Raw genomic sequence first — 21,085 nt, forward strand, 5'->3', positions numbered from 1 at the left:
ACTCCTGATGTTTGGTTTGGTGAAAACGTCCTCAACTTTTCAGGTTAGGGTAGTTTCAGGTCCTGGATCTGAGTAAACTTGGCCAAGGTCGCCAGGGTCCAGTCTCTGGGTTTATCAGGGTCCAGTCTCTGGGTCTATCAGGGTCCAGTCTCTGGTTTATCAGGGTCCAGTCTCTGGTTTATCAGGGTCCAGTCTCTGGGTCTATCAGGGTCCAGTCTCTGGGTCTATCAGGGTCCAGTCTCTGGTTTATCAGGGTCCAGTCTCTGGTTTATCAGGGTCCAGTCTCTGGGTTTATCAGGGTCCAGTCTCTGGGTCTATCAGGGTCCAGTCTCTGGGTCTATCAGGGTCCAGTCTCTGGTTTATCAGGGTCCAGTCTCTGGTTTATCAGGGTCCAGTCTCTGGGTCTATCAGGGTCCAGTCTCTGGGTTTATCAGGGTCCAGTCTCTGGGTTTATCAGGGTCCAGTCTCTGGTTTATCAGGGTCCAGTCTCTGGTTTATCAGGGTCCAGTCTCTGGGTCTATCAGGGTCCAGTCTCTGGGTCTATCAGGGTCCAGTCTCTGGGTCTATCAGGGTCCAGTCTCTGGTTTATCAGGGTCCAGTCTCTGGGTCTATCAGGGTCCAGTCTCTGGGTCTATCAGGGTCCAGTCTCTGGGTCTATCAGGGTCCAGTCTCTGGGTCTATCAGGGTCCAGTCTCTGGGTCTATCATGGTCCAGTCTCTGGGTCTATCAGGGTCCAGTCTCTGGGTCTATCAGGGTCCAGTCTCTGGGTCTATCAGGGTCCAGTCTCTGGGTTTATCGCTCTTTAGAATTAGCTCTGTATTTTAACGCCAGTGACCAACAGGAAATAGAGACGGGGTAAGGAGTGATAATGAATTTGTTCATATCTGCTTTTCTTCACTTCCTCCCATGTGACCTCCTTGAATCCTCGAGGGTCATGTGACCTCCTTGCCTCCTCCAGGGTCATGTGACCTCCTTGCCTCCTCCAGGGTCATGTGACCTCCTTGCCTCCTCCAGGGTCATGTGACCTCCTTGAATCCTCCAGGGTCATGTGACCTCCTTGAATCCTCGAGGGTCATGTGACCTCCTTGCCTCCTCCAGGGTCATGTGACCTCCTTGAATCCTCCAGGGTCATGTGACCTCCTTGCCTCCTCCAGGGTCATGTGACCTCCTTGCATCCTCCAGGGTCATGTGACCTCCTTGCCTCCTCCAGGGTCATGTGACCTCCTTGCCTCCTCCAGGGTCATGTGACCTCCTTGCATCCTCCAGGGTCATGTGACCTCCTTGCCTCCTCCAGGGTCATGTGACCTCCTTGCATCCTCCAGGGTCATGTGACCTCCTTGCATCCTCCAGGGTCATGTGACCTCCTTGCCTCCTCCAGGGTCATGTGACCTCCTTGCATCCTCCAGGGTCATGTGACCTCCTTGCCTCCTCCAGGGTCATGTGACCTCCTTGCCTCCTCCAGGGTCATGTGACCTCCTTGCATCCTCCAGGGTCATGTGACCTCCTTGCCTCCTCCAGGGTCATGTGACCTCCTTGCCTCCTCCAGGGTCATGTGACCTCCTTGCCTCCTCCAGGGTCATGTGACCTCCTTGCATCCTCCAGGGTCATGTGACCTCCTTGCATCCTCCAGGGTCATGTGACCTCCTTGCCTCCTCCAGGGTCATGTGACCTCCTTGCATCCTCCAGGGTCATGTGACCTCCTTGCATCCTCCAGGGTCATGTGACCTCCTTGCCTCCTCCAGGGTCATGTGACCTCCTTGCATCCTCCAGGGTCATGTGACCTCCTTGCATCCTCCAGGGTCATGTGACCTCCTTGCCTCCTCCAGGGTCATGTGACCTCCTTGCATCCTCCAGGGTCATGTGACCTCCTTGCCTCCTCCAGGGTCATGTGACCTCCTTGCATCCTCCAGGGTCATGTGACCTCCTTGCCTCCTCCAGGGTCATGTGACCTCCTTGCATCCTCCAGGGTCATGTGACCTCCTTGCATCCTCCAGGGTCATGTGACCTCCTTGCCTCCTCCAGGGTCATGTGACCTCCTTGCATCCTCCAGGGTCATGTGACCTCCTTGCATCCTCCAGGGTCATGTGACCTCCTTGCATCCTCCAGGGTCATGTGACCTCCTTGCATCCTCCAGGGTCATGTGACCTCCTTGCATCCTCCAGGGTCATGTGACCTCCTTGCCTCCTCCAGGGTCATGTGACCTCCTTGCCTCCTCCAGGGTCATGTGACCTCCTTGCATCCTCCAGGGTCATGTGACCTCCTTGCATCCTCCAGGGTCATGTGACCTCCTTGCCTCCTCCAGGGTCATGTGACCTCCTTGCATCCTCCAGGGTCATGTGACCTCCTTGCCTCCTCCAGGGTCATGTGACCTCCTTGCCTCCTCCAGGGTCATGTGACCTCCTTGCATCCTCCAGGGTCATGTGACCTCCTTGCCTCCTCCAGGGTCATGTGACCTCCTTGCCTCCTCCAGGGTCATGTGACCTCCTTGCCTCCTCCAGGGTCATGTGACCTCCTTGCATCCTCCAGGGTCATGTGACCTCCTTGCATCCTCCAGGGTCATGTGACCTCCTTGCCTCCTCCAGGGTCATGTGACCTCCTTGCATCCTCCAGGGTCATGTGACCTCCTTGCATCCTCCAGGGTCATGTGACCTCCTTGCCTCCTCCAGGGTCATGTGACCTCCTTGCATCCTCCAGGGTCATGTGACCTCCTTGCATCCTCCAGGGTCATGTGACCTCCTTGCATCCTCCAGGGTCATGTGACCTCCTTGCCTCCTCCAGGGTCATGTGACCTCCTTGCATCCTCCAGGGTCATGTGACCTCCTTGCCTCCTCCAGGGTCATGTGACCTCCTTGCATCCTCCAGGGTCATGTGACCTCCTTGCCTCCTCCAGGGTCATGTGACCTCCTTGCATCCTCCAGGGTCATGTGACCTCCTTGCATCCTCCAGGGTCATGTGACCTCCTTGCCTCCTCCAGGGTCATGTGACCTCCTTGCATCCTCCAGGGTCATGTGACCTCCTTGCATCCTCCAGGGTCATGTGACGGCTCCTCTCTAGTCTGACTCATGTATGAACTTCAGCGCTCTGTCTGATCCGTTCTACACCACGCTAACACCACTGCCTGCAGACTTTATTGTCCTCATGAGCTCATGACGTCCTCCACAGAGAACCTGGAGAAAGGAATCGTGGGTAATCCATGAAGAAGACCAAAGCTGGTTTTCAAATGTCCTCAGATCTGCTGCAGCAGCATGAAATGATGAAAGAAACCTGCTCAGAGTTCGTCTCACACGGAGCTGGAGCCGTTTTGTTCTTCTGACGGCACATAAAACACCACAGAAGAAGAGTTTTGTCCTTTAGCCTCCAGCTGGTCTCACTTCAAGGCTGACCTGGTGATCCTTCAGAATCCTCAGAGTCTCTCTTCTTCTTCTGTTTCTGCTCAGAAACGTCTCCTTCTTCTTCTTTTCTTCTGTTCTCCTACAGCTGAGAAACACGAGGTACAAATGTGAGAGACGGACTCAGAGACAGTCACTACCAGTGCTCAGTAAGGTCTAATGAAAGCTGTTGGAGAGGATCTACACACCTCACTGTAGATCCTCACACATCCCCCACAATCCTCTGCTCCTCTCCCACAGAAACATCCCCCACAATCCTCTGCTCCTCTCCCACAGAAACATCCCCCACAATCCTCTGCTCCTCTCCCACAGAAACATCCCCCACAATCCTCTGCTCCTCTCCCACAGAAACATTTATCTGTAAATATGTGCATTAAACAGATGTCATAGCTCTGCTCCTCCTGCTTCATTAGCAGGGTGTGAAACAGAGAAAGACCAGGTGGAGGAATAGAACCGTTCCAATAACGCTCTCATCCTCATGTTTCAGAAAAGCTGGGACGATCTAAGCCGATCTAAGTTCTGCTTTTTTAGATTTAAGTGTGAGAAATGAAGTATTGATGGAAGATTCACAGACATGAATCCATGTTTTTATTTTGCTTCCATGCTTCCCAGGAGCCGGGGAATTCTGCTTCTAGACTCCTGTCTATCAGAGCTGGTCTTTGGACCTGGACCTTGAGGGGGTGCAGGTACACCCGGGTTTCCCACGGTCAGGAACACAGCAGCGATGACGACGTTCAGCAGCAGGCTCCCTCCAGGCTAAGCTGTCATTGGTTTTGCTTTAGATGAGCCCTCTGGCATGCCCATCCCTCGTGTGTGGACACGTGTGTAAATAAATCTGCATGATTAACGGCAATCTTTCTAAAAATGTCTGACGTTTTCAAACATCTAAAACATCAGCAGATCTTCAGTCCTGTCCTGTGGACAAAATGTTCTCCCAAGAGGCCGAGGAACGAGCGAAGCTTCCAGCAGAACTCTAATCTTTCAGCTGCTAACTCTTCCTCTTCTACATTTATGTTTTTAAAGTTAAATGAAAATAAAAAATGATGTAAAGGTGGCAGGAAATCGTCCAGCAGAGTCAGCAGGGTCAGCAGGGTCAGCAGGAAGTCACGTTCCATGCTGGATTCCTTTCAGCTCGTTCAAAGATGTTCTAACGAACCAATTAATGAAGCTCTGTGTGACGACCGTCTGTCTGAAAACAGAGGAGGAGGAGGAGGAGGCTGCAGAGACACCCATCACATCTTCATCTTCTCTCACTGACCCTCTGATCCTGTTTGGCTCCTAAAGTTTGAGGCAAACAGACCAAACACGTTTTTATGCCATGGGTTCTCTATGATGCTGACCTCTGACCTGCTCCTCCATGTGAGCGTGAACTTTAACCTTCCTCCTGTTGATTTTGTTCAGGTGGAGCGGACGGAGGTGATCCGCAGCTGTGTGAACCCCACCTTCTCTGACGTTTTCACGCTGGATTTTCACTTCGAGGAGGTGCAGCGTCTGCGCTTCGAGCTGTACGACATCAACAGCAGCCACAACGGGCTGAAGGAGGCCGACTTTCTGGGGTCAGTGGAGTGCACGCTGGGACAGGTGAGCCTCATCAAACACCTGTGCTCTCTCTCCTCTGTTGTTGTGGGATGAGCAAGGCATGAGTGTTTATCCTTGGTACTATCGGTTAAACTTCAAATATGGCGACGCTCAAGGATGTTATGACGTTAATCAGAGATCAGGAAACACCTCAGCGCCGTCTGTCTCCCCAACATTTTCTACGGGATTCAAACCAGAAACCTTTTAGAGTGGTGACAGCACTAACCACTGCGCTTCAGCTCGGATGTCAGTCATTTTTATTTATAATAAAAGGATAAGACAATGTGAAGAACGTCTCTGGCATTTAACTAAAAGAACATTTTATTCTGAAATCCCTTTAAAACTGAACATTGTGCAGAAATCAGGATGTCAGGGAATGAAAATGAAGGCTATCTAAAGTCTTCTATCAAAGTTTCAAACAGAAGCCCTCCATCAGAAGCTCCATGACAGCCCCAACATCAGAGTCAAAAACTCAGAACAAACATCAGATCGCTGCACCCAGCCATGGAGTAAAAATGATAAAAAACAGGCTGTCAGAGAAACAATTTAGTTCCGTACGACTTTTACAGTTTATTTTATTCCTTAAAAATCAGATTATCATCTCAGTAACAAGTGGCATTAAAAAAAACCTGGAGAGGATCTAAAAACCCGAACAGACAGCAGCAGAGCAATTAAAATACTAACAGCAAAGCTTAGATTGACACCGCACATTTACTGACACCAGAGGAAACAGAGAGAAACAATCTCTACACCAAGATACTCAACATTAACATCATTGAAATGAGGACTTCCAGTATGAAACAATATGATGTTACATAACATACATTAACGCTGTCCCAGTAGTGGCTACTTGTGTTCTAGTTGTGGCTACTTGTGTTCTAGTTGTGGCCACCTGTGTCCCAGTTGTGGCTACTTGTGTCTTAGTTATGGCGACTTGTGTCCCAGTTGTGGCCACTTGTGTCTTAGTTATGGCGACTTGTGTCCCAGTTGTGGCCACCTGTGTCCCAGTTGTGGCCACCTGTGTCTTAGTTATGGCGACTTGTGTCCCAGTTGTGGCCACCTGTGTCCCAGTTGTGGCCACCTGTGTCTTAGTTATGGTGACTTGTGTCCCAGTTGTGGCCACTTGTGTCTTAGTTATGGCGACTTGTGTCCCAGTTGTGGCTACTTGTGTCTTAGTTGTGGCCACTTGTGTCCCAGTTGTGGCCACCTGTGTCACAGTTGTGGCTACTTGTCTCTTAGTTATGGCGACATGTGTCCCAGTTGTGGCCACTTGTGTCCCAGTTGTGGCCACTTGTGTCCCAGTTGTGGCTACCTGTGTCTCAGTTGTGGCCACTTGTGTCCCAGTTGTGGCTACCTGTGTCCCAGTTGTGGCCACTTGTGTCCCAGTTGTGGCCACTTGTGTCCCAGTTGTGGCTAACTATGTCCCAGTTGTGGCCACCTGTGTCCCAGTTGTGGCCACTTGTGTCCCAGTTGTGGCTACCTGTGTCCCAGTTGTGGCCACTTGTGTCTTAGTTATGGCGACTTGTGTCCCAGTTGTGGCTACTTGTGTCTTAGTTGTGGCCACTTGTGTCCCAGTTGTGGCCACCTGTGTCACAGTTGTGGCCACTTGTGTCCCAGTTGTGGCCACTTGTGTCCCAGTTGTGGCTACCTGTGTCTCAGTTGTGGCTACCTGTGTCCCAGTTGTGGCCACTTGTGTCCCAGTTGTGGCCACCTGTGTCTTAGTTATGGCGACTTGTGTCCCAGTTGTGGCCACCTGTGTCCCAGTTGTGGCCACTTGTGTCCCAGTTGTGGCCACTTGTGTCCCAGTTGTGGCTACCTGTGTCCCAGTTGTGGCCACTTGTGTCCCAGTTGTGGCTACCTGTGTCTCAGTTGTGGCCACTTGTGTCCCAGTTGTGGCTACCTGTGTCCCAGTTGTGGCCACTTGTGTCCCAGTTGTGGCTAACTATGTCCCAGTTGTGGCCACCTGTGTCTCAGTTGTGGCCACTTGTGTCCCAGTTGTGGCTACCTGTGTCCCAGTTGTGGCCACTTGTGTCCCAGTTGTGGCTAACTATGTCCCAGTTGTGGCCACCTGTGTCTCAGTTGTGGCCACTTGTGTCCCAGTTGTGGCTACCTGTGTCTCAGTTGTGGCCACTTGTGTCCCAGTTGTGGCTACCTGTGTCCCAGTTGTGGCCACTTGTGTCCCAGTTGTGGCTAACTATGTCCCAGTTGTGGCCACCTGTGTCTCAGTTGTGGCCACTTGTGTCCCAGTTGTGGCTACCTGTGTCCCAGTTGTGGCTACCTGTGTCCCAGTTGCTCATATTTAGAGTATCACTTCCACTTACAGATGTCTTTTGACAGCTGTAGGTTTAAAGGGTTCTTTCAGACATCTCCATCTAAAATAAAATCTTTAACGCCATAATGAGGAATCAAACTGGAGAATCAGCCTGTGAGTGCTGTGAGAGGAACATTCTGAGATCTTCAGCGTCCTCGTCTGTCTGCTCCTGCTCTCCTGATGAGAAGTTTGACGTCTTAGCGTGCACACACTCTCCTGCAGGCTGTTTCAGCTCGACTTTTAACGAGCAGAGAAGTAGAAATGTGCGGTGATGGAGAGGGATTTCCTCCTGGTCTTGTTCTCTGCCAGCAGCATCAGTGGTTTCTGCTGCCAGACTCTTCACTAACAGACGGAGCAGAGACGGGGGTTTCTGCTCGCTGGAGGAGGAAACAGAGAGAGAGAGAGAGCGGGGGAGGGGGACGAGGCTGCAGCTCCTCCCTTAAACTCCTCCATGACGCTGACAGCGGTCTTTAAATTGTTTGAAGCAAAAAAGACTTCACGATCATGAACAAATACACAATAAATAGACAGGATAGTTACCTGTCAGTTTGGAAAGGAAAGTTGAAATGGTCATCAGTGGGGTTCATCCCATCGGCCCAGTCAGTCCAGCAGCAGATATATGGGGAAGAACAGGAACCAGGTTTCAAATCTTCATGAAATCCTCATGTGTGTCTGAGCTCCATAGCTCAGTGGCTGACATCATTGGTTGGGGGTTTGAATCCTGTTCAGGTTCAGGGTACAATGAGGATCCGGTCTGGGTCCTTCACCTAACCTGTCCCTGATGTACACATATCCTTCTTTCGTCATGAGTCCTGGACTCTGTTTAGATCCTTCTACCTGGTGATGACCTGGACTCTGTTTAGATCCTTCTACCTGGTGATGACCTGGACTCTGTTTAGATCCTTCTACCTGGTGATGACCTGGACTCTGTTTAGATCCTTCTACCTGGTGATGACCTGGACTCTGTTTAGATCCTTCTACCTGGTGATGACCTGGACTCTGTTTAGATCTTTCTACCTGGTGATGACCTGGACTCTGTTTAGATCCTTCTACCTGGTGATGACCTGGACTCTGTTTAGATCTTTCTACCTGGTGATGACCTGGACTCTGTTTAGATCCTTCTACCTGGTGATGACCTGGACTCTGTTTAGATCCTTCTACCTGGTGATGACCTGGACTCTGTTTAGATCTTTCTACCTGGTGATGACCTGGACTCTGTTTAGATCCTTCTACCTGGTGATGACCTGGACTCTGTTTAGATCCTTCTACCTGGTGATGACCTGGACTCTGTTTAGATCCTTCTACCTGGTGATGACCTGGACTCTGTTTAGATCTTTCTACCTGGTGATGACCTGGACTCTGTTTAGATCCTTCTACCTGGTGATGACCTGGACTCTGTTTAGATCCTTCTACCTGGTGATGACCTGGACTCTGTTTAGGTCCTTCTACCTGGTGATGACCTGGACTCTGTTTAGATCCTTCTACCTGGTGATGACCTGGACTCTGTTTAGATCCTTCTACCTGGTGATGACCTGGACTCTGTGTCTTTAGATCGTCCATCAGAGGAAGCTGTCTAAAGCTCTGCTGAGACCAGGAGGGACGGTGGGGAAAGCCATCATCACGGTGAGTAGTCCCACGTTTCCTTTTGCTTTGTCTTTGCCTGTTTTGTTTCATCGCTCTTTGAATTCCTACTTTTTCCATCCTTAATCTTCTTTCTTTCTTTTTTTCTACTCTTTCTCTGCGGTTCCGTCCCCACAGGAATCATGTCTTAGGCTTTTATTTTGGCGGGTCATATAGCAGGAGTTTTATTTTGTGCTTTCTAAAGTTTTTCTTTTTCTATTTAAGACGTTAAAGCCTCCATCAGACAGGAAGGGGGATTTTTCGTGGTCCTGTGGTTTTCCAATCAGAGTTCCGATCCTCTGATCCGGACTATTCCGATCTCTTCTCAGACGGATTATTTCTTCATTTATCCCAAAAATCTGTGCTGGAAAATCCTCCTGATGTTTCTCCTCACCTCAGCTGAGCAGGATTGTTGTCTGTGTGGACTTTCATTCTTGTTGTTTTGAAGCGTTTCTCCTCTTCCCTCCTGTTTTCATGTTCCCTCGATCCTCGACGTTCCCAGTCAGAGAAGTCGAGGCGTCGCCGTCGTCAGGTGTAAGGTGATTGGTGGCGTCTCTGATATGATAAAGCGTCCACAGCAGCAGGATGGACTCCAGAACTGCATGAAACTTCAACAACCACTCTCTGGATGACCTGGGCGGTTGCCATGGTGTCATCTTTGCTTTTGTTTGTCTCTCCTGCATGTTTCTTCTTTTGTTCCCTCTCTGATCTCCGTTCTTCTTCTGCAGGTTTGTTCTGGTGAAATCGTTCCCTCAGGTCGTTTCCATGAGAATAAACTGCATAAATTCATTATCAGCGTCTCTAAAGTCAAACATGTCCCATCATCCCTGCAGGCGTCTGGTCTCAACAATATTATCATGTTTATTAAATCTAATACTTCATGCTTACTAAATGGGATAATTCATGTTTATTTGATGTAATTTTGAATAAATCAGCTGTTAATGTTCTGGATGCTTCAGGGGGAACAGAATGATGGTTACACAGACGATCCTGAGTGAGACAGTTTAAGGATGTGAATATTTACAGAATGACCTGTTTTAATGTGTCACTCTACTTAAAGATTGTAGACAGAATTCACTTCAGCTGTTCAGATGTGAAGACAAAAACGCTGAAGTCAGTCCGGTGAAGACTGATTTAGGATCACACATCCAGTATTTGATAATGATCATTTCATTCTCTACATCTGGAGCTGGAACAGACACAGGCGGAGCTTTCTGTCCATGAGCGTTTATTTTTGTCATATTTCTGCACATCCTCTCAGAGACCAACCAGACATTACTGAGTCTGTGTGCCTGTGTTTCAGATCACAGCAGAGGAGCTGACAGGAAACGACGACTACATCGAGCTCTCCTTCAGCGCCAGGAAGCTGGATGACAAGGTGTGTCCATGTTCTCCCGTCTATGACGGTTGTGGCCGTGTCTGTTAAGGATGGTTTATCGTCCAGACGTCTGCTGACTCAGACTTTTCACTGTAACTGAGAAGGACGCCGTGTTTAGCGAGCAGACGTGGAAAATACTGCTGAATGAGACAGCTGCTGTCTGAGGCTGGAGGTCTGGGTTCAGGACTGACTCATTTTAGAGGTTTTTATCAGACTTATTCCATCAGTGGTCATGTTCACACAGCATCAGCAGTTACCATGGAGACCAGACGTGAACGCCAAAGAGGAGTTTAGAGACTGACAGAGAAACACCTGAGACGGAGAACTGGAGATCATTAGAGCTGATGGACTGGTTGATTGATTGATTGGTTGGCAGTGTGGGTTTATCCGATGATGATGACTGTGGTTTTGAAAGTCTTCATCGTCCTCATAGACCAGTTAGTCTGATGAAGCTGCTGCGTCTCCACAGGAACCTCATTTCATCGGCCTGGACTCATCCATTTCAGACATTTTTGCTTTTTTTCACCCATTATTGACTTTTTAACTTGAAACTGTTTTTTTGCTGCTCTTCTCCCATTTTTTTCCCCTTTAACTTATTTTTGCCCATTGTCCATCCATTTTTGTCAGTTCACTCATCTTTGGCATTTTTCACCCATTTTTGCCACTGTTTTGAATCCTTTTTTGCTACTTTTTGCCCATTTTGCTACTTTCTTCTGACTATTTTCACAGTTATGGCATTATTTAGGGCCCGAGCACCGACCAAGAGTCGACGAGGACCCTATCGAATTTTGTTTGTCCAAAGATTTCAGGCAATTTGAGGCCCGTTTTCAGGGCCTCAATTTATGTAAAAAGTCCAGTTTTTTTCTCAAAAATATCCCCCACGAGAAATAACTCTCTGGTGGTGGAACGGTGTAAGTCTGTCACACAGTTTTTTTCTAGGAGGCGCCAAAAGTGAGATAGGGCCGTGGGTCGTACCTACAAATCAGTACACTTATGAATCATGATGAGACAAAAAAAATCACAATATGACCATCCTCTAAAACGTACAGAGCAGAACTACAGACGCTGAAGGGTCAAAATTTGGTGTTTTTGGCCTTTTTCACTGACGGACACTTTGCGCATTTGAACGAACTCGTCCGAGGCTTTCATCTGATTGACTCCAGATTTTTTTGATTCAAACTAGACAACCTTGAGACCCAAAGCTGAGCTCTTGGTGAGTTTTCACCCTAGGGCGGCGACGTTATCGGAGCACAAACTTAAACGTTGTTTTTGTTCATTTTCAACTGTGAAATTTCACCGATAATACCTTATAACTTTTTAGTGTTTATGTCAATCATCACCAAACTCCACAATGATAATCGCACATTAGTCCTGAATACATTCATGTATCAATACCATTATTTTGTCACAGCGCCCCCTTCTGCCAGGTGAACACTTGCACCACTGATTTTTCATGTGTTTTTCATGTGTTGAGAGCAAAAAATCAGCCCCAGCACACTGTTTCGCTCAGGGTTATATGATTTTTGGTACGCATGTAGGTCATCATCAGACCTGCAAAAAAGCCTCTTGGACCCATGCCCAAAGCCCAACAGGAAGTCCACCAGCTTCACTGAAATTTCACAGTAAGAAGTTTTTGATGGTGCCAAATGAATGTAACACCTTCTAACTTTTTTAAAACTACATTCTATGTTCTTCAAAATGCTCTAGCAAGACAACAGAGTCACAGTGAACTCACCTATGTACAGAAAAAATCATCATAGCGCCCCCTACTGACAACAGGAAGCAACACCAGTGTGTCATATCTGCAGTCCTCTTGCTGTACTTTACCTTTTATGCTCTGATTTACAAAGACAACCTCCTTATTTTTCCACAGCAGAGGCATTTTAGTGAAGGATGTCTCACTGGAGACAGAAAGCACTTCAAGATTTTGTCAACCTGCCAGGAAATATATGTAACATATATGTATATATGTGTACCTCTCCCTCTGAATGTGATTACCTTCAAAATTCCCATGTATATTCAAGGTCATCGTTTATCTTCTTCTCACTGATTTTAACCAACCAAGCTCAGAATTAGATAGAAATGCCCCAACACTGACATGTCATGTATTTAATTATTTATTCCTTTATTTTTTTAATTATTCATTCGCTTTTTTATTCACAAAATAATGTCTTTTCCTCCTCAGCAAAATGTAAGGCTAAATGAGTCTGTGGTGACGGGATTTCTTCATTATTTAAAGTGAAGTTTGGGCAGTAACTCACTGCACGAGTTTGCTTACACCCCACTAAGACAACACAGGGGCCGGTGGCCCTTCAGTGCTGCTCGTAGCCCTAGTTTTCCATCAACGTCTCCGTTTCACGTTCTTTCTTTTCTGACATTTGTGCTCGTCGTGTTCTAGCCATGATTTCTGACGTGACTTATTTCCATCGGTGTGTTAACATTACCATTATGGATTAGAGATGTAAGAGTCCCGGTGTATCGGTTTAAAAGGAGACTGTGCTGACTGGTGATTTTGTTGATGTTTTCAGGACTTTTTCAGTAAATCAGACCCGTTCCTGGAGATCTACAGACTGAACGATGACGCTACGCTACAGCTCGTCTACAGAACTGAGGTACACAAAAAACTTCTGCACATGATCCTGATTCTTGTAGCTCTAAACCAGATCAGACAACCAATACAACCCCAGTCCCAAAAAAGTTGGATCTGTGTGAAATGTAAATATAATCAGAAGTCAAAGATTGTCTAATCTCATAGAGTCATATTTCATTCACAATAGAACAGAAACAACAGATCAGAGTTAACCTGAGACTTTTTAACATTTCAGGAAAATATTAGCTCTCTTAGGATTTGATGGCAGCAACGCATCTCAAGGCAGAGTCTCTCAGAAGTACAGATGATCAGAGGTTTGTCTGTGAAAAAATGTCTAAAATTTATGGGCATGGGCTCAGGAACCTTCCAGAAATCATCGTCTGTCAACACAGCTGGCCGTGCCATCCACCAATGACAGTTAAAGCTGATCATGGAGAGAAGAAGCCAGATGTGACCAGGATCCAGAAACACCGTGGTCCGTCTTCTCTGGACCAAAGCTCATTTAACATGGACTGAGGAAACATGGAAAACTGTTCTGTGGCCAGAGGAAACATGGAAAACTGTTCTGTGGTCAGAGGGAACATGGAAAACTGTTCTGTGGTCAGAGGGAACATGGAAAACTGTTCTGTGGTCAGAGGGAATATGGAAAACTGTTCTGTGGTCAGAGGGAACATGGAAAACTGTTCTGTGGTCAGAGGGAACAGGGAAAACTGTTCTGTGGTCAGAGGGAACAGGGAAAACTGTTCTGTGGTCAGAGGGAATATGGAAAACTGTTCTGTGGTCAGAGGGAACAGGGAAAACTGTTCTGTGGTCAGAGGAAACATGCAAAACTGTTCTGTGGTCAGAGGAAACATAGAAAACTGTTCTGTGGTCAGAGGAAACATGGAAAACTGTTCTGTGGTCAGAGGAAACATAGAAAACTGTTCTGTGGTCAGAGGAAACATGGAAAACTGTTCTGTGGTCTGAGGAAACATGGAAAACTGTTCTGTGGTCAGAGGAATCATGGAAAACTGTTCTGTGGTCAGAGGAATCATGGAAAACTGTTCTGTGGTCAGAGGAATCATGGAAAACTGTTCTGTGGTCAGAGGAAACATGGAAAACTGTTCTGTGGTCAGAGGAATCATGGAAAACTGTTCTGTGGTCAGAGGAAACATGGAAAACTGTTCTGTGGTCAGAGGAAACATGCAAAACTGTTCTGTGGTCAGAGGAAACAGGGAAAACTGTTCTGTGGTCAGAGGAAACATGCAAAACTGTTCTGTGGTCAGAGGAAACATGGAAAACTGTTCTGTGGTCAGAGGAAACATGGAAAACTGTTCTGTGGTCAGAGGAAACATGGAAAACTGTTCTGTGGTCAGAGGAAACATGGAAAACTGTTCTGTGGTCAGAGGAAACATGGAAAACTGTTCTGTGGTCAGAGGAAACATAGAAAACTGTTCTGTGGTCAGAGGAAACATAGAAAACTGTTCTGTGGTCAGAGGAATCATGGAAAACTGTTCTGTGGTCAGAAGAAACATGGAAAACTGTTCTGTGGTCAGAGGAAACATGGAAAACTGTTCTGTGGTCAGAGGAAACATGGAAAACTGTTCTGTGGTCAGAGGAAACATAGAAAACTGTTCTGTGGTCAGAGGAAACAGGGAAAACTGTTCTGTGGTCAGAGGAATCATGGAAAACTGTTCTGTGGTCAGAGGAATCATGGAAAACTGTTCTGTGGTCAGAGGAAACATGGAAAACTGTTCTGTGGTCAGAGGAATCATGGAAAACTGTTCTGTGGTCAGAGGAAACATGGAAAACTGTTCTGTGGTCAGAGGAAACATGGAAAACTGTTCTGTGGTCAGAGGAAAGATGGAAAACTGTTCTGTGGTCAGAAGAAACCACAGACGCCGTGTCCTGTGGACTAAAGAGGATCTGGAGCATCCAGCTGGTTCTCCTGGCTCAGGTCTAAAGCCTGCGTCTCTGATGGGATGGGGTTGATTAGTGCCTATGGCGTGGGCAGCTCTAACATCTGGAGAGGAACATCTGCTCCCATCCAGACACGTCTCTGTCAGGGAAGGCTGCCGCTATTTCAGCAAGACCATGCTAAACCACAGACCACATCCATCACAACAGCATGGCTTCACAGGAAGAGAGTCTGGGTCCTGAACCAACAGAAAACATTTGGAGCATCAGAAAAGGAAAATCCAGCAAAGACCCAGGACTGTTGAGCTGCTAGAATCCTCCATCAGACAAGAATGGGACAACATTCCTCTCCATCAACTGGTCTCCTCACTTCCAGACTGTTGTTAAAGAAGAGGGGATGATACACACTGGTAAACACGGTCCTGTCCCTACTTTTTTGAGATGTGTCCAAAATGAGCTAATATTTTCCTGAAATGTTAAAACGTCTCAGTTTAACTCTGATCTGTGTTCATGAGATTAACAATCACTGACTTCTGTTTTTGATTTACATTTTACACAGCATCCCAACTTTTTTGGAGTTGGGGTTGTATCTCCATGAGTGTGACTGTATTGGTCATAGGCAGCTGTATGGGGGGATGTGATGTTTACAGCTCTTGTCCTTACATGGTCATGTTTCCTGTCTCTCTGCTCCAGACTGTCATGAATAATCTCAACCCGGTGTGGAAAACCTTCAAAGTGTCTCTGAACTCGCTCTGCAGCGGAGACCACGAACGCAAGCTCCAGGTACAAACACAGACGCACACGCTCTCTGGTGTCAGTCCATGGCGGCCTGGCTCCAGGCTGAATATGGACTTTTGATTGGCTGCTGCAGGTCAAACCTGACGGACGCTCCTCTCTGTTCAATAGGATAGGAGATACAAATTTAAGGTGGAAACCTTTATATACTCTCATGGGGGGGTTATCAGGGTCCAGTCTCTGGTTTATCAGGGTCCAGTCTCTGGGTCTATCAGGGTCCAGTCTCTGGTTTATCAGGGTCCAGTCTCTGGGTCTATCAGGGTCCAGTCTCTGGTTTATCTGGGTCCAGTCTCTGGTTTATCAGGGTCCAGTCTCTGGTTTATCAGGGTCCAGTCTCTGGGTCTATCAGGGTCCAGTCTCTGGTTTATCAGGGTCCAGTCTCTGGGTCTATCAGGGTCCAGTCTCTGGTTTATCAGGGTCCAGTCTCTGGGTCTATCAGGGTCCAGTCTCTGGTTTATCTGGGTCCAGTCTCTGGTTTATCAGGGTCCAGTCTCTGGTTTATCAGGGTCCAGTCTCTGGGTCTATCAGGGTCCAGTCTCTGGTTTATCAGGGTCCAGTCTCTGGGTCTATCAGGGTCCAGTCTCTGGTTTATCTGGGTCCAGTCTCTGGTTTATCAGGGTCCAGTCTCTGGTTTATCAGGGTCCAGTCTCTGGGTCTATCAGGGTCCAGTCTCTGGTTTATCAGGGTCCAGTCTCTGGGTCTATCAGGGTCCAGTCTCTGGTTTATCAGGGTCCAGTCTCTGGGTCTATCAGGGTCCAGTCTCTGGTTTATCTGGGTCCAGTCTCTGGGTCTATCAGGGTCCAGTCTCTGGGTCTATCAGGGTCCAGTCTCTGGTTTATCAGGGTCCAGTCTCTGGTTTATCAGGGTCCAGTCTCTGGGTCTATCAGGGTCCAGTCTCTGGTTTATCAGGGTCCAGTCTCTGGGTCTATCAGGGTCCAGTCTCTGGTTTATCAGGGTCCAGTCTCTGGGTCTATCAGGGTCCAGTCTCTGGTTTATCTGGGTCCAGTCTCTGGGTCTATCAGGGTCCAGTCTCTGGGTCTATCAGGGTCCAGTCTCTGGTTTATCTGGGTCCAGTCTCTGGGTTTATCAGGGTCCAGTCTCTGGGTTTATCAGGGTCCAGTCTCTGGGTTTATCAGGGTCCAGTCTCTGGGTTTATTAGGGTCCAGTCTCTGGTTTATCTGGGTCCAGTCTCTGGGTTTATCAGGGTCCAGTCTCTGGGTTTATCAGGGTCCAGTCTCTGGGTTTATCAGGGTCCAGTCTCTGGGTTTATTAGGGTCCAGTCTCTGGTTTATCAGGGTCCAGTCTCTGGGTTTGTCAGGGTCCAGTCTCTGGGTTTATCAGGGTCCAGTCTCTGGGTCTCTCAGGGTCCAGTCTCTGGTTTATCTGGGTCCAGTCTCTGGGTTTGTCAGGGTCCAGTCTCTGGGTCTATCAGGGTCCAGTCTCTGGGTTTGTCAGGGTCCAGTCTCTGGGTCTATCAGGGTCCAGTCTCTGGGTCTATCAGGGTCCAGTCTCTGGGTCTATCAGGGTCCAGTCTCTGGGTCTATCAGGGTCCAGTCTCTGGGTCTATCAGGGTCCAGTCTCTGGGTCTATCAGGGTCCAGTCTCTGGGTTTGTCAGGGTCCAGTCTCTGGGTCTATCAGGGTCCAGTCTCTGGGTCTATCAGGGTCCAGTCTCTGGGTCTATCAGGGTCCAGTCTCTGGGTCTATCAGGGTCCAGTCTCTGGGTCTATCAGGGTCCAGTCTCTGGGTCTATCAGGGTCCAGTCTCTGGGTTTATCAGGGTCCAGTCTCTGGGTTTATCAGGGTCCAGTCTCTGGGTTTATTAGGGTCCAGTCTCTGGTTTATCAGGGTCCAGTCTCTGGGTTTGTCAGGGTCCAGTCTCTGGGTTTATCAGGGTCCAGTCTCTGGGTCTCTCAGGGTCCAGTCTCTGGTTTATCTGGGTCCAGTCTCTGGGTTTGTCAGGGTCCAGTCTCTGGGTCTATCAGGGTCCAGTCTCTGGGTTTGTCAGGGTCCAGTCTCTGGGTCTATCAGGGTCCAGTCTCTGGGTCTATCAGGGTCCAGTCTCTAGGTTTGTCAGGGTCCAGTCTCTGGGTCTATCAGGGTCCAGTCTCTGGGTCTATCAGGGTCCAGTCTCTGGGTCTATCAGGGTCCAGTCTCTGGGTCTATCAGGGTCCAGTCTCTGGGTCTGTCAGGGTCCAGTCTCTAGGTTTGTCAGGGTCCAGTCTCTGGGTCTATCAGGGTCCAGTCTCTGGGTCTATCAGGGTCCAGTCTCTGGGTCTATCGGGGTCCAGTCTCTAGGTTTGTCAGGGTCCAGTCTCTAGGTTTGTCAGGGTCCAGTCTCTGGGTCTATCAGGGTCCAGTCTCTGGGTTTATCAGGGTCCAGTCTCTAGGTTTGTCAGGGTCCAGTCTCTGGGTCTATCAGGGTCCAGTCTCTGGTTTATCAGCAGTGACGGAGGGAGGAAGATGAGGAGGAGGGGGAGGTGTTGCTGATGGAGTCTAACTGTGCGTTCACACCAAGCGCGAGTAAATTTATCCGCGTGAATGAATCCCATGTAAAGTCAATGTACAGACGCGAGTTGACGCCCCTTCGCCTCGGGTGGCGCGTGACGCGCGATACGCGCGAGTGATTCGCGCGAATGAGGCGAATTCGCGCCGCCAGTTCGCGTCATCGCGTCTATGCTCGAGTTCAAAAAATTGAACTCCGGCGAATTTTCGCGCCGCGATGGCCAATCAGCATGGAGATCCTCCGGCGACGTCACCGGATGTTTCCGAAGGAGGGCCGGCCCGGAGGAAGCGGCTCATTCAACCCGAAAATGGAGCAGAGACCGGGGCTGTCTGTTTCTGTGTGCCCCGAGCTCTACCACACACCCTGCCTGTTCCACCGGCACAGGAAGAAAAGGATTGGAGGAAAGTCAGGGAGGATGTCGGATTGTCTGGTAAGTTGTACAAACATCCGTCTATCACGTGTTTTCTGCCATCTGTTACCAGGTTAGCACCATAGTTAGCACAGCCCGAGTTAGCACAACAGTCAGGCATGCTAATTTCCCCCTCACTACTGGACAGTTGTGTGTTTTATTCAGGTGGGTTATGATGAAGGAAATGGAAGAAACAGAGGGACACGTATTTGCAGAAGAGGAGAAAGGAGACAGAGTGGAGGAGCAGGGCCATCAGGACCCTCCATCACCAAAGGGGGTCGAGGACAGTCGGGCTGCAGAGGACCTCCATGAAGATCAGGGCCAGCAGATGAGGTATAAAGTTTGTTGACAGCACACACAGCATGGAAATATTTAGGGACAAATGTCTTCATAGGCTACTAATGGAAAGTTGTTTTTATGTGGACAAACAAGAATATAAATAGTGTCATAGCTGAACCTGTGTACTGTATTCATATGTACACTTCTGTATTTTATCAGAACATCATGTACTCCTCTCTGAAACACTACTACCTGCTGCTGCTTCTGCTCCTCCAACACCTGGCCCATCCACTCCAGCTGCTGTTCCCACAGGTATGTCAATGAATAGAGCCACATCAATCAACAAATGATGGATTTGGTATTAAACTGATCATTCTGAGCACTTTAAAGGAGGAGGGAAGTAATCTATCACAGCTTTCTTTAGAGCAGATATTTTATAATGTAATTCATGCATGTATGTTTATCTTTGGTAGAGCTAGTGCTGCCTCTCATGTCACAACCTGATCCTTTTCTGTGTGTTTCCTTAGTAGTATTCTATTGATGAATTACAATAGTATCACTAAATATGTTGTTTCCATTACAGAGACCCCAAGGAGGAGACCCCTGAGTGACTCCAGACAGCAGCTGACGGAGGTGGAGAGGATGTTGCTGGAGGCCCTGAGGACCAGTCCGCCTGCAGCAGGAGGTGGAGAGGATGAAAAGTCTGCTTCCTTCTCTGCAGAGATTGCTGCTTCAGATGAACAAATTTGTCTTCAAATTCATAGACTGATGTATAAATATAGCACTGTTCTGCTTAATCCAGAACAACTGGAACCTACGGACTAGTTCTGGTTTCTACAAACTGAGGTAAATATCTCTGCAGGGAACGAGCCAGACTTTAATCTCCTCTCTCTTCCATTTAACTCCTCCAAGCAAGCTCCTTTGTGTTTCTGTTGTAAATTGATTTAAGTTTGTTTGAATGTTAAATGTTTGTCCTTTTTATGAATTAAATTGTCTTTTAATAACAATCATAGTTTGACTTTTTAAGGTAACAATCTCATGTTTCTCTTATTATCATGGAGTAGATATTTGATTAACATTAACACTCATGTCAGCGTCAGCACTGTATGATCATTTTAGGTCTAAATATTGCTCATGTTTGGTTGGCTGGTAAATCTGGGATAACTTTCAGTCAAAATCTTCTTAACTGGAGCCATCTTAAACTGCTGTATTGTATATATTTAGCCTCTTGCCAAGGTAATTAAAACAAGTACTACATTTCAGTCATAAAATCATCCACAGATTCAGCTGTCCTGATACATGGTGCTGTCTTGTTAAACCTAGATTAAAATAGTTTTATCTGAAGTAAAGAGCTTCCTGTCATTAAGTTAATAATTACTCATTCTGAAGTCCAGGATCTACCTCCTTTTTCCCAGTAGATAAAGTGTGTTATTGGTATCAAGACCTTTATAGATGAGCTATTTCTGGATCTGTGCACATGACTCTGTTAAGAATAGGCTACCAGTTATTATAACTTCCTATGTGTGCTGCCTAGAGAAATGCATCCTTCTAACAAGAAATAAATCTAGTTACTGAATATTTCTATTAGCATTCATAATTTCATAATAATAATAGGACAGGTATCAAAGCACTGAAACCATTTTATTATGGTGTTTATATGAAATATAAAAGTACAGGAAGTTTGTTGCTGTGGCTGTCTCTTTAAAGAGCTGTGGTGATGTGATGCTTTTTGCACTACATGGTGAATTGCCATGGGACTGCTCCTGCTGAGAAGGATGCCATGAGGTTTTCAGATGGCAGTGATTATATCCAGGATGATCTTGCAGACAGAGGGAACACTGAGCCAGAAGCTGCTAGCAATGGTCCTGAAGGAGTCATCAGTGAAGATATCTATAACACAAGAAAAACATGTAATGTAACTGAGTAGCAGAGAAAAACTGTAGCTGAGGGTCACCATGAAGTAGCATCATTATAATATTACATGTGTACATGACTGCACATGCGTGTCCTCGTGTCTTCTGCTGTAAACTGGTAATGCTGGTGTGTGAAATCAACAAGTCACTTTTATTTTTCCCTTCATCTGGGTGAGATCATTTCCTGCCTCTGTTGACTTTAATGTGGTTAATGAAACTGCAGATGGTCATTTCCACCTGAATGACCAGACGATAGCAGAAAGCAGCTCAGAGGTTTTCAGAGTTTTATGTCATACAGATGAACTTTATATATATTAGTGCCTATGGCGTTTATATATATATATATATATATATATATATACACACATATATATATATATATACACATATATATACACACACACACACATATATATATATACAC

At 47.4% G+C, this 21,085-nt stretch overlaps 1 protein-coding gene and 1 long non-coding RNA gene across 3 annotated transcripts in view; both read left to right on the forward strand.

The window, feature by feature from the left end:
- cpne4a (copine IVa) overlaps window positions 1–21,085 on the forward strand; it is a 128,544-nt gene that overhangs the window by 46,024 nt on the left and 61,435 nt on the right. For both annotated transcript variants that reach the window (XM_041794477.1, XM_041794478.1), the window contains 5 exons: window positions 4,791–4,970; window positions 8,830–8,901; window positions 10,202–10,276; window positions 12,805–12,888; window positions 15,456–15,545. In XM_041794477.1, coding sequence (XP_041650411.1) covers window positions 4,791–4,970; window positions 8,830–8,901; window positions 10,202–10,276; window positions 12,805–12,888; window positions 15,456–15,545 — 501 coding nt within the window. The remainder of the gene's footprint in view (window positions 1–4,790; window positions 4,971–8,829; window positions 8,902–10,201; window positions 10,277–12,804; window positions 12,889–15,455; window positions 15,546–21,085) is intronic.
- On the forward strand, window positions 18,195–19,592 carry LOC121514314. The gene is made up of 3 exons (XR_005992278.1): window positions 18,195–18,802; window positions 18,968–19,060; window positions 19,332–19,592. It is a non-coding gene; the product is annotated as an uncharacterized LOC121514314 (long non-coding RNA).

This window comes from Cheilinus undulatus, linkage group 8 (genome assembly GCF_018320785.1).
Source record: "Cheilinus undulatus linkage group 8, ASM1832078v1, whole genome shotgun sequence".
Taxonomy (NCBI): domain Eukaryota; kingdom Metazoa; phylum Chordata; class Actinopteri; order Labriformes; family Labridae; genus Cheilinus; species Cheilinus undulatus.